The 12,511-nt window shown below is 54.8% G+C and overlaps 1 protein-coding gene across 1 annotated transcript in view; it reads right to left on the reverse strand.

The window, feature by feature from the left end:
• Positions 1–12,511, reverse strand: part of LOC143695915 (uncharacterized) — a 243,196-nt gene that overhangs the window by 73,181 nt on the left and 157,504 nt on the right. Inside the window, 1 exon segment of the mRNA XM_077191112.1 lies at positions 1,902–2,633. Within this exon segment, the coding sequence (XP_077047227.1) occupies positions 1,902–2,633 (732 nt within the window).

A 12,511-nucleotide genomic window follows, 5' to 3' on the forward strand; every position in this document is an offset into this window, starting at 1 on the left:
TCTCCCATGGCTGCAGCATTTGGGTGGAAGGAACCAGGGAACATCCCATGAGCCCCCCAGGGATGGGCAGAGGGCTTGGGAATCCACCCAGTGCAGATCCATTCCCCTCCAGAGCCCCAGGGAATCACTCCAGGGATCAAGTGATGGGGACACAGTGGGATCCCCACGGAACCACCCTTTTCCTATCCCATCCCCAACTTTCCCTCCCCTCTCCTATTGTTCCCCCAACCCAAGGACCCCTCCCAACTCAATCTGGGGATCCCATCCCTCTCCCACTCTGAATCCTCTTTTTCCCTGCACTCCCACCCCTTTCCCATCGTGCCTTCAGCTCCGCCTCTCGTCCCTATTTGGTTTTGGGGGATGCAGGTCCCCCCTGCTCAGTCTGGGGGGTCACATCCCCCCTTTCCCTCAATTCATGCATCTCCTGGCTGCTTTTTCCTGGGAGCAATCCCTCAGTTTTGGGACTTTTGGGGTGTAGTTTAAGAGTGTGACAACTCTGTCTGGCTTTCCCCTCCTGTTGTGGCCTCTCAGTTGCCCCTGACACCCTGGGGGTGCTGGGATTTTCTTCCTGGGGACAAGGATGTTCATCCCCTTCCAGGAGCCCAATGCCCGGCTGGGGCTCCAGTTCAGGGGGTCCTTGAGCAACTGCCCCAGAACCTCCCCCAGGGTCTCCCAGCACAGCCAGAGCCACTTGGCCTGGGGTCCCCAAAGGCCTCAGCAAGCCCCAAATCCCTCCCAGGAACCCTCAACTCCCTCAAACCCAGCATCCCCTACATCCCCTGCAAGTTCCCCCCATGGCACTAGCCATGGCCATGTCCCCACATGTCACTGCCCATGTCCCACCATGTCCTCACCCACGGCTGTCTCCCCACCATGTTTCCATCCCTGTCATTGTTCCCCACATCTCCATCCATGCCTGTGTCCACCCACATCCCCATGAATGGCTATGTCCCCCTCCATGTCCATGTGTCCCCCAACTGGTTCAGGAAAAATAAAATACCTCTTTGAAGAAAAGTGGAAAAAACTGTTTATTACACAATAAAACCTAAACAATATTAAACAATAAAACCTCTTGCTGCTCTAAAAGAGAGACAAACTCACAAGGTCCCTCTGTGGGCTGTAGCTCAGCTCACTCAGTCCCTTATCAGTCCCTCTGGCGCTGGAAATGCCGCGGCCCAGGCCCGGCCTGGTGGGCCACAGGTGTGAGCTGCCCGTGCTCTTCTGGTGTTCAGGCCAGAGCAGGTTTAAGCAGGTCCAAAGAAAAGGGAAAAAACCCCACAGTAGGGAACTACTTTGCCTCAGCTAGCTAAAACTAAGTAAAAGCAAAGGAGAGCTCTGTCCTGCTGTCTGTCCATCCGCAGACAACACAGTGCAGGAGCAGCAATGTGGAGGAGTGAGTGCAGTTTCTGAAAACAAACTCTGCATTTCTTCTCTCCCTCTTCACTCTCAGGACAAGTCTTAAAGATACAAAACTTATTATTCAGCATAAACAGAACAGACTGGAGATGCAAGCATCATATAGTCCACTCCGAATATATCTTCAACACCATTCAGTACTCCCTGATGTCACTAGAAGATAGGATTGAATGCAAAAGATTTTATGGGGTTGAAAGTCAACAAATCTGCCCTCCCCAAGGAATTCCCATTGTAGGTCTGTGTCCCAATGGATGTTCCTGCTGCTGGGTTTATCTAGCTGCCCACAGGGAACCAGGAAGATGTGGAGCCTCCAAGCCAGGTGTCTTCCCAACATGGATCACCAGGACCATGGATCACCAGGGCTCTGCCCAACAACGCTCACTGAGGATCATCCAATGTAGATCGTCTCATGGGGGATAGAGCTGGAGCAGCACACAAAGCTCTTCCCTCACGTGGGGCACTCACAGGACTTCCCTTAGTGGCGCCTCCGTTGGTGTTCTGTCAAGTGAGAGTTCTGTGAGAAGCTCTTCCCACACTCAGGACACTCGTAGGGCCTCTCCCCAGTGTGGATGCGCCGGTGGATGGTGAGTTTGGTGTTTTCCTTGAAGCCCTTCCCACAGTCGGGGCAGCGGAAGGGCCTCTCCTCTGTGTGAATCCGCTCATGTTTGAGGAGATCGGAGCTCCTGTGAAACCTCTTCCCACACTCAGGACACTCATAGGGCCTCTCCCCAGAGTGGGTGCGCTGGTGTTTTCTCAGGTCAGAGTTCCACCCATAGCTCTTCCCACATTCCAAGCAGGTGTAGGGCCGTTCCCCCGTGTGGACCACCTGGTGCCGAATCAATGCCGAGCTTCCTCTGAAGCTCCTCCCACATTCCCCACACTTGTAGGGCTTTTCTCCAGTGTGGATCCTCTGGTGTTGCATCAGGTAGCCCTTCTGGCTGAAGCTTATCCCACACTCCCCACACTCATAGGGCTTTTCCCCAGTGTGGATCACCTGGTGTCGTATCAGTTGGCCTCTCTGCCTGAAGCTCTTCCCACATTCCCCACACTCAAATGGCTTTTCCCCAGTGTGGATCCTCTGGTGTTGGATCAGGATGGAGTTGTGGCTGAAACTCCTCCCACATTCCCCACACTCAAAGGGCCTCTCCCCAGTGTGGATCACCTGGTGCTGCCTCAGGGTGGAGCTCCAGCTGAAACATTTCCCACATTCCAAGCACCTGTGTGGCTTCTCCCTGCCATGAGGCTTCTCCACCAGCTCCAAGCTCTGGCTGGATCGCAGGATGCATTCCTGGCTCACAGGGGCTCTTTCCTCCCCAGAACTCCCTGGGTACGGTTTGCAGCCCCTCTTCATGAGGTACATTCGGGGCTTTTCCTCCTCCTCCATCAGGCCACACCCTGAGAATTAAAAATCCTGGTTTGCAGAAAAAATCAAGAGGAGAGCAGCTTGGACTGGGAAAACCTCCATGCCCAAGTTCATCTGGGAAAGTTATTGGGCATCTTGTGTCTGAAAGAACCTCCAAAACACCATGATTCAGCACAAAAATCCTCTAAACATCAAGATGCAGATCAAAAACTTCCCAAACGTCATTATTCAGCAAAAACCTCCTTCAAAATACAGAGATTCAGCCCTCACAAAGCACAAAAGCACCAACATTTGCCCAGTAAAGCTCAGAAACCCCAAGATTCAGCCTCTGTGAAAATCATGGATTCCCCCTCCCCTGGTCACCTGCTGCATACAGACAAAGCTCCTGGGGCTGGGGGGGAGGCTGCAGATACAGGGAGGAGTAGAACCGTGTGGTGCCACCTCTTTCTGCTCCTCCTCCTCCTCTGTTCCTGCTCTTCCTCACACTCCTCTTCCTCCTACTATTCCTCCTTCTCCTGCACAATCCCACCTTTTCCTCCCACGTCCAGGGTTTCACCATTTTGTTCCTCAACCCTGCTTCTCCTTCCCTTCTCCTCCTGCCCCAGGCCCAGCACCCGCTGCCGGCTCCCTCTTGCCCCCAAACCCACAGCATCCCACGGCAGGGGCAGGGATGGAGCTGGGGCAGGTCGGGCTGGGGCAGCGCTGGGCTCCCGGCCGCTCCCGCCCGCATTCGGTCCCCACTGCAGCCGCTCCCGCCAGGACAGAGCGGGGGGGCCCGGCCTTGGCGCTGCCCCACTCCCACCTCCCCAAATTCCCTTCGAGTGGGGCGCTGGGGCCGAGGGGGGGGGCGGGGGGGGGGGGGCAGGTTGGGAACGCTGGGATCCGCGGGTCTGCCTGGCAACTGATGAGTCATCAGAGCCGCGTGCTCTGATTGGCTGAGCGCTGCCTGAGGGCTGGGGCTGCAGCAAGGCGGGGACACCCTGCTCCAGGGGGGGATGTCCCACAAACGCGGGATCCCCATGAAAGGAAGAAGAGGAAAGTGTCTTTACAATCAGATGCTGTGAATCTGCTGAGAGATAGACCCAGGAACTTGTACGTAAGGAAGCGACAGGAGAAGCCATCAGTTTAAGAAAATGTTGTTAACTGATGACACAGACTGCTGCTCAGCCAAGGTCCTGCCATATTCATGAACTTCGAGAAGAAGAACAACAAAGACTTCACAGAGCCATGAATATCGGTTGCTACACAAAAGTAGGGAGCATATCAAGGGGATATGTAGTAAGTGGATTGGGAAGTCTCTTCCTCTCAAGTACACTACCCAATGCGGAAAGGAAGAGGGAGATGCAGCTGGGAAAATTAGGATGAACAGGAGGCTGTGTCCAACAACTGGAGAGACCCTGTAGGAAATGTCCCATGGCCTCTCCCTTTCTTTAGGAATGAAATTACTTTTACAGGACTCCTCTGTCTGCTTTGTGGACAGAATCCTCTGGTGACGTCAATTTTTCCACACACCTTGGGACTCGTCCGGAATTCTAGCCACCGTCCGGGGCAGCGGGCAGTGAGTGCAGCTGAAGGTGCCTCACCCAGTTTGGGTGATCAGGCCCCTTGGGGGCGGCAGCACCGGGGACTGATTGGGTACCTGAGAGTGACCAGGAGACAGACGAGGGGCACATCAGGGGGGGCTGTGAAGAGTCAGCAGGGAGAGAGCACTGAAAATCTCATCAGTGAGTGCACTGGGATCTTTGGGGAGTGAGCACGGCAGGGTACCCATGGAGACAGAAAAGGGAAAGCCAGGAAGGGGTCCTGTGCCAAAGGGATGATGATCCCAAAATATCTCTGAAGGGTCCCTTGGGAGAAGGTTGAGGTAGATTGCACACTCCCTCAGAGGCAATTAAGGACTTGGACACCCAGGGGGGCAATAAGAGAAGTGGAGAAGGGATTTGGACAACAGGGGATGGATGGCATTGGTGTGCTGGGAAGAGACTGGGTGAAGGGGAGTGTGCAGGAATATGGTTAAGGCAGGAAGCAGCAGGAGGAATCTATGTGGTGAGAAAAAGAAAAGGGGAGGAAGAGAAAAATACTGAGGACTGGGATGTTTTTCAGCAGGGTCTTATCCTCAACATTTGCCAGCTGATCATTTGTATCCCCGGTTTCCAGGAGAGGAAAACAAGGAGGTCAGGGTTTCAGGGGGTTTCTCTGTGGGGGGCAGCGGCAGCACCGGGCGCAGAGGTGCGGGACCGGGAGCACGGGCTGGGGGCCTGGGGGGAGCTGCGGGGCCGGGCCGGGGCTGTGGGGCAGCCGGGGCTCAGCGCCGGGCGCTGCCTGACCCCACCAGCCCCGGGCAGGGCCGGCAGTGGCCCCCGGCCCCCAGGAGGCTGCGGGACGCCCCGGCCGCTGCCCGGCCCCGTGGAGCTGCCGGCCCTGCCCGCCGGGGGGCGCCTTTGGACACTGCGGCAGGACAGGGACCGGCTCTGGGATACGGGCTGGGGAGGGCACCCTGAGCACACGGATGAGGAGCAAGGAACACCTGGGAAATGTGGATTATACATGGAAGGACTGAGATTTTCTTTTCTTTTCTTTTCTTGGGATCACCACAGAAACGAATGATTTTGCAGAAAGCTCAGCAGCTCTCAGAGGATGAGCACCCACAGGCACTGAGGGGGGCTGCAGGAGGGGCAGAAGAAGGCCCTGCAGCACTTGGGCACAAAGGCACAGCAGGTGAATGCAAGAAGGAAGCAGAAAAAGGCCAAGCTGAAGGCAAAGGCCAGGGCAGAGTTCCTACAGCCCCTGAGGGATCAACCCCAGGGCCCAAGGGGGCCCCAGCACCCAGGGCACGGGCTCGGCCACAAGCACCCGGCAGAGGCATTGCCCTCCTCGGCAGGGGACAGCCCACCCAAACAGCCCCTGGCAAGGAATCAGGGCTCCAGCTGCAGGGCACAAGGACACTGCAAGCACAGACAGCAGCACCCTCAGGACCAGCAAGTCCACCCCTTGATGGACATGGATTGGCAGGGCTGTCACAGCTCCCATCACACCAGGGACCCTCCACACTGCAGCCCTTGAGAACATTCAGGGTGGGTCTGCATTGAGAGGAGGCCTCTCCTGATGGACACAGGGGCTTCTCAATCCACTCTGAATCTTAGACCTAACGGGCAAAATAGGAAAGGCATGGTTTAATTATTAAGGGAATAAGTGGGAAAGATGAGCAGGTATGATTTCATCAACCACTATGAGGAGATGTAGGGGATACGCTTGAAATAAATTAATTTCTTTTTCTTCCTACTGTGATTGCAATTTACTGGGAAGGAATTTGGTGGCTGGATTTTTATATTGTAAAAGGTGATACAGAGGCTTATGATGTTGTACTTATGTGTCAAATGTCTGGCAAGGCCTATGCTGAAGTGAACCCACAAATGTGGACAGTCCCAGGGAAAGAGGGAAAATTAGATATGGAGCCTCACCAAATTACTTTGAAGCAACAAGGACAAGAGGTTGCTTGTATTGATTTAAAATCAATACCCTATTCCAAGAGAGGGAAGGAAGGGCTTACAGCTTATTACTGACTCTCTCTTAAAGGCAGGGTTTTGGAGCCAGGGATCTCTCCCTACAACACTCCAGTCAAGAAACTGGATGGATGGACACAAGGAGGAATCACAGAATTTTCAAGTGTTAAAAAGCAGATTAACTGAGGCTCCTGCCCTGGCCCTCCTAGACAGGGAGAAAGAATTTGAATTGTAGGTGGATGTTAAACAGGGCCATGCCGAAGAATTCTTGTGTTAAAATGTTTAACCCAGTGGCCAGAGTGGCCTCAATCTGTCTGCAGAATTGTGCAGCCACAGCTTTCATAGGAACTGAGGCCTGAAAACTGATGACAACAGGAGGAACTCCTAGAGTTCAAGTCTGGCATCAAGTTAAAGCTCTGACAACCAAAAGAGCCTCTAAATGGATGAGCAGGGCTCGGTTATTACAGTATGAAACTTGTTCAGTGGCACAGGAGGATTCAGAACTGAGGACAGGGCAAGGGTTTAACCCAGCCTCCTGTTTGAACAGCCTGGAGAGGGGCTGGCAAGAAACTCAGGTGTTGTAGTGCGTTTTTATACTTTGTAATACTTTGAAGTAGTTTTGTTTTGTATCCCCATATTTTTCCCAAATGGTTTATCCCAAACTGTACCCCTCTCCCTTTACCTGTGTAATCCCTCTCCCGGGATAAGATCATCCCCAAACCCCCACCCTGGCTCTCTGTCAATCACTCAGCATCCCATCCCCTCCATCCAGAAGTTTCAGTCCAGGTCGTTGAGTGATTAGCCAGAGGCCAGGGGTCAGCCCCCCCAGCCTTGCCCCATACGCTGTCCTATATGTTTATCCCCCAGCATCCATCCCTTAGGGTCACTTATAGGTTGGTAAAATGTTATCTACTTTTGGTTTCCACCTCCCTTTAAATGTGACCTTGGCACATCTCCCGGGCTCTCGACAGGAGGCCGCCTGAGGTGCAGGAGCTCCTTTGGGACTCCTAATAAAACCTTGGATTAACCCCTGCTAAGAGTCGGCCCTTTATCTTCTACCGCTGTCTCTGGTGTCTCTTGTGCTGTCTCTGGTGTCTCTTGTGCTGCAAAGGCGACCAGTCCAGGTACCCTCAGTACCCTCGGGGCACAGAGAGTGTCTGCCCGCTGTCGGCTATGTCGGGGCTGCCCCCCCCGGTGTCTGCCGACTCGGGACTGGCCGAGGGTTCCTGAGAGGCTCGCAGAGGAACCGAGACACCCAAGACTGCATTCAAGGGACAGAGCTCCAGACCCAGGCTGAGAGAGATTGATGAGGCAATCCCTGGACTGAGGGAGAAAATGTGTTTCTGGATGGCTCTGCAAGGGCAGCAGAAGGGAAAAGAGCTACAAGACAGGCTGTTATTAAGGAAGGGGAATCAGACAAAGCGCAGGTCACCGGCCCATGCTCAGCTCAACCCAAGGAGCTCTGGGTGCTTGTAAGAGCCTGGCACTGAAATGCCCTGGGCAGGAAGGCTTCAATATCTTCTGCTGACACCATGGCACCTAACAGGGCGGCAAAAGCAATTCTGACTGCTTCAGCAAGCACTGCATCACTTATTAAGGTATTTCTAAAACAATTCATAGAGAAGGGATTGTGGAAGCAATAGACTCAGAAAGAAGAACTCATTTTACTCGAAAGATCCTTCAGAGGGTTATGGCAGCTTTAGGAATACAATGGGACCTCCATAACCCCTGGCACCCCCTGAGCTCAGGTCAGGAGAAATAAACACTTTTGGAAGCTGGTGATAGAAACCAAGATGCCGTGGGTACAGCTTTTGCCATTGGCTATGGCAAGAAGAAGAACCAAACCCAGGGCAGATATTCAATTATCTCCCTTGGAACTGATGTCTGGAATTCCTTAGCCTTGAAATTCTCCACCTTGTGCAGGGTGGAGATAAGGGATGTATGTTTCAAGCAGTCTGTGGCCAGAATCCTGTCTCTTGTGAAATCTCTCCCACAGGAAGCTGGGCTGGCACAGAGCCTGCCCTGGGACTTTGCTGTTGCCAACACCCAGCCAGGACATCGGCTCCTGCCTAAGGGGTGCAAAACAGCACCACTGGTGGCCAAGGGGCCCATGCCAAGTGTCCCTGAGGCCAGAAACAGCCGCCAGCACAGCTGAACACGGGGGGACCCCTCAGCCTGGCCTCAAGGGCTCTGAAGCCCCGGAGATTTGCACTTCCCGCCTGCAGCAGGACCATGGGAGCCCCCACTGAGCCTGCCCTGAAGGCAACGCAGCAGCAGCCAGGGCTCCACAGCGGGCCAAGCCCCTGGGCCTGCCCACAGATCCTCTGCTCAAACCCTCGGAAATCCTGGCCACCCTCCTCTGGCACCTCCAGCCACTGGGGCCAAGCCTTGCTGCCACTGCTGCAGCTTCAGCGCTGGCTGGGCCTGCACTGCCACAGCTGCTGGGGAGCACCACGGCACAATTCCACTCTGGGGCTCACTCACACCCACACTCTGGGCTGACTGCGACTGCATTGCTGCAAAATGTACCCATTTTGGTTCTTTTAAATCTTCTTTCTCTGCTCAGGCTTGGTTTGCCTTTGCCTTGGGGAAAGGAATTTTAAAGTTTTTATTTAATGGATGTTACACCACTCAATGGAGATGAGCTAAACATCTCCACAGACTGGGAATAGCCCAAAAGACACCCACAGAGATAACGACCAGCAACAAAACATCAACGCCCAGCAGCAAACAGCAACCAACAGCTACCCCAGACACTGCCCCCGGCACAGCTGGAGACACCTGGTCTGGAAAAGGCTGAGAAGGAAATCCAGGAGTGTGGAGCTAATTAACTCCAGAGGGGAAGGAATCCGGATCTAACATGAAACCAAATACTAAAAACTACATCACTTGGAAGCAATGAACATTAAACCAGTGGATTTAGATTGGTTCAGACTACATAAAGTTTAGGAAAAAACTAATAAATCTCACGTGTCATGGAATCATCTTCTCTGCACACTCGGGCTATGTGTGGATGGAATGATGTGTGCTGCATATCTTTGCCAAAACCAAGTAATGCCTTGACTCTCTAACACTAAAGATATTGTTGGAGGGTTTTTGTTTCCCCCGCAGTTTCAGTGACAAGAATACAACATGAGAATCGTTTTTCAAAATAATCCTACTTTATATGGTTAGGTAGGTTTGGGACAGAAGTGTGAGAATCAAGTTTTGCTATGGGTTTTTCAACGTTCACCTAGAACTGCTTTAAAGGTGACCATTTAACTCAGAAACAGTTAATAGTTTGTTTAAATATTGTTTAAAAAACAAACAAAAACCATCCCCCTACCTAAAACCATAACAAAACAAAAAAACAACCAACCAAATAAATAAAAAACAAACAAAACCAAAAACAACAACTAAAAAAGCAGGTTCTGTGGGGGGGGCTACATAGCTGCTCCGGAAGAGAAGCTTTATTCCAGGCAGCCACGAGAGGAGCTTTAGAAATGCAAATTAACCCTGCTGGGGCAAAGCCTGGACAATGTACCTGGGTCTTCCTACCCGGGGCAGGAATTGGGCTGATTCCCTCTACCAGCTTGCACTGATGGAATTTGCACAGCTAAAGGCAGAGCCCATGGTGAGGATATCTGACTCTGCAACAGAAATTGGTACAGCTGCAAAAGGAAACAGCAAATGGAGAATGTTGTGGATGCAGCTCATCCAGCAGGTGAGCGAGGGGATGCAGGTGGCAGCCAGGCCTCCTGATCCAGAAACGGCTACAGAAGGACAGGGAATGAGGGCACTGAGAATAATTCCAAAACCAAACAAGACTCAGTAAGAAAAAAAACAGAGTCAATGAGTCAATCTGCTTGGAGATAGGACCAGGGACTTGTAGAGAAGGAAGTAATGGGAAAAACCATCAGTTTCAGACAATAGAACAAACTGACACGGACTGCTGTTCAAAATTCCTCTAAATTCCTGAACTTCGAGGAAAAGAACAAAGACTTAACAGAGCCGTGAATATCGGCTGTTCTACAAAAGTGGGGGTGCACATTAACGAGGACATGCAGTTGGCGGAACGGGAGGCCTGAACCTTCCAAGTACCTCAGCCAGTGGGCAAAGGGAGAGAGAGAATCGGCCGGGAAAATGAAGATAAAAAGGAGGCTGCGAACTACAACAATGGCAGAGAGCGCACGGCAAATGCCCCACGGCCTCTCCCTCTGCTCAGCAATAAAGTCACTTGTACAGGACTCCTCTGTCTCCTCGGGGCACAGAAACCTCCGGCCACGTCAATTTCCCCGCACAGCTCCGGGCACGGGGCAGCCGCCTCTGTCCCAGCCACAGGAACCGGGCCGAGCCAGCGCTGCTCCGGCAGCGGCTCCTGCCGAGGCAGCGGCCGCAAGGAGACCGCGGGCAGCCGCTCCCGCAGCGCCCTCACGCCAGCGGCAACACGGGCCGGACACGGCACAACGAACCCGCCTGAGCCCCCTGCCGCCCCCGAGGCCCGCAGCGAGCCCCGAGCCCCCGCACAACCCAGCGCGCCTCCCACCTGCGCTGCGGCCGCCTCCCAGCTCCGCCGCCGCCTCACCGCGCTCCGGCCGCTGCCGCCGCTCCCGGGCCCGCACAGACGCTCCGCCAATGGCGCCGCTGCCGAGCCACGGCCGCCCTCAGGCCGCCACCGGGGCCCTGCCCCGCCCCGCTCCCACCAATCAGCGCGCCAGACCCACGACTGACGGCACCATCGCCCAATCGCAGTCAGGGGCGGCTCTGCACACGGCATAGCCTCGCCCCGCGCTCTCAGGGCCCCCCGGGCTGCGTGAGGGCAGAGCCGGAGATGGGGAACAGCCCTGGAACGGGCCCGGGCCCGAGGGGGATTGAGCTGAAAACACGAACAAACTTCTCCGCACCTCCCGCCGCGGCTTTCCCGGCACTGCGGCTCCGGTGGCTCCGGCTCAGCGGGAGGCCAGGAGCCTCACTTCTCCTACCCCTAATTAGGAGCATCAGTGCATCGCTTTGATTTCCCTCAAATAGTGAAAACCGCCCCAAACCCCTGTGGATGAGTGGGGGAGGGGAGAGATTTCTGACAGAGAACTCCAAAAACTCAGAGCAGGATAATGAGAAGTAAGTGAAGAGCCTTAAATCCAGCCTTCCCCCACGCCTCCCTCCTTCCAGCTGCACCTCCTACCCCGGCAGTGCCGGAGACAGGGAATGGGGCCGTGCTCACTTCATGCCCCGGGGCTTCTCCCTCTGCTCAGGGACGGGAGTCGTTCCCCTGCTGCACCCTGGGCTCTCTCCCACCGGAGACTTCTCCAGGAACTTCTCCAAGCTGAGTCCATCCCACGGGGCACAGCCCCCCTCCAAGTGCTGCAGCGTGGGTCACTGTGCCCCGGGGTCAGTCCTGCCAGGACAGGCTGCTCCAGCGGGGCCCCTCTGGCCACGGGGTCACAGCCTCCTCTCAGGCATCCCCGTGCTCCAGCGTGGCTGCTCTGGGGGCTGCAGGGGGATCTCTGCATCCCCATGGATCTGCAGGGGGATCTCTGCATCGGGCACCGCCGTTTTTGGAGGCACCAGGAATAGGCTGAGACCGAAACTCTTCTCACATTCCCCACACCCTTCCCGGCACAGGGAGGCTTTTACCTCCTCACAGCTCCCCAGTCTGGGTTTGCAGCCCCTCCTCGTGTGGGTCTCTGGGGCTTTTTCTCCCCATTGGATTCCTGCCCTGTGGAGCCATTCCAAATGGCCTCTCCACGGGGTTCTGTGGCAAGGATTTATTCTCCCAGGTCTCTGTCCACAGCTCAGTGCCTGGGGGAGGAAGGACAAGGAGAGGAAGAGACTGGGAGAAGGGAAAAGGCAGGAGGAGAGGAAGGAAGAAGGAACAAGGGAGGAAGGAGATGGAAAAGGAACATAGATGGATGTAGGACAGAATGAGGAGAAGAAGGAGGGTGGACAAGGAGAAGATGGGATTTGCCTCCATGCCAGAGGGAAGGGGAAGGAGATCCCCCCAGTCCATCCCTGGCAGGATGGCGTTGGCAGTGAGGCTGTCCTGCAGCAATGCTGGGCTGGGAGATGGAGCAGCAGGGAGGGGAAAGGGGCAGTGATTCCTCCTGTCCTGCCTGGCTGTCCCAGTCTGGAGCGTCCTGGCGCTGCCGAGGCCCTTGGAGCGTCCGGCACTCAGGAGCCCGGAGCTCACGGCTGCTTTATAAAGCTGACAAAGTCGGCAGGATGGGTCTGGGTATGATCTCAGCAAACTGGG

Source organism: Agelaius phoeniceus, chromosome 27 (assembly GCF_051311805.1).
Source record: "Agelaius phoeniceus isolate bAgePho1 chromosome 27, bAgePho1.hap1, whole genome shotgun sequence".
Taxonomy (NCBI): Eukaryota; Metazoa; Chordata; class Aves; order Passeriformes; family Icteridae; genus Agelaius; species Agelaius phoeniceus.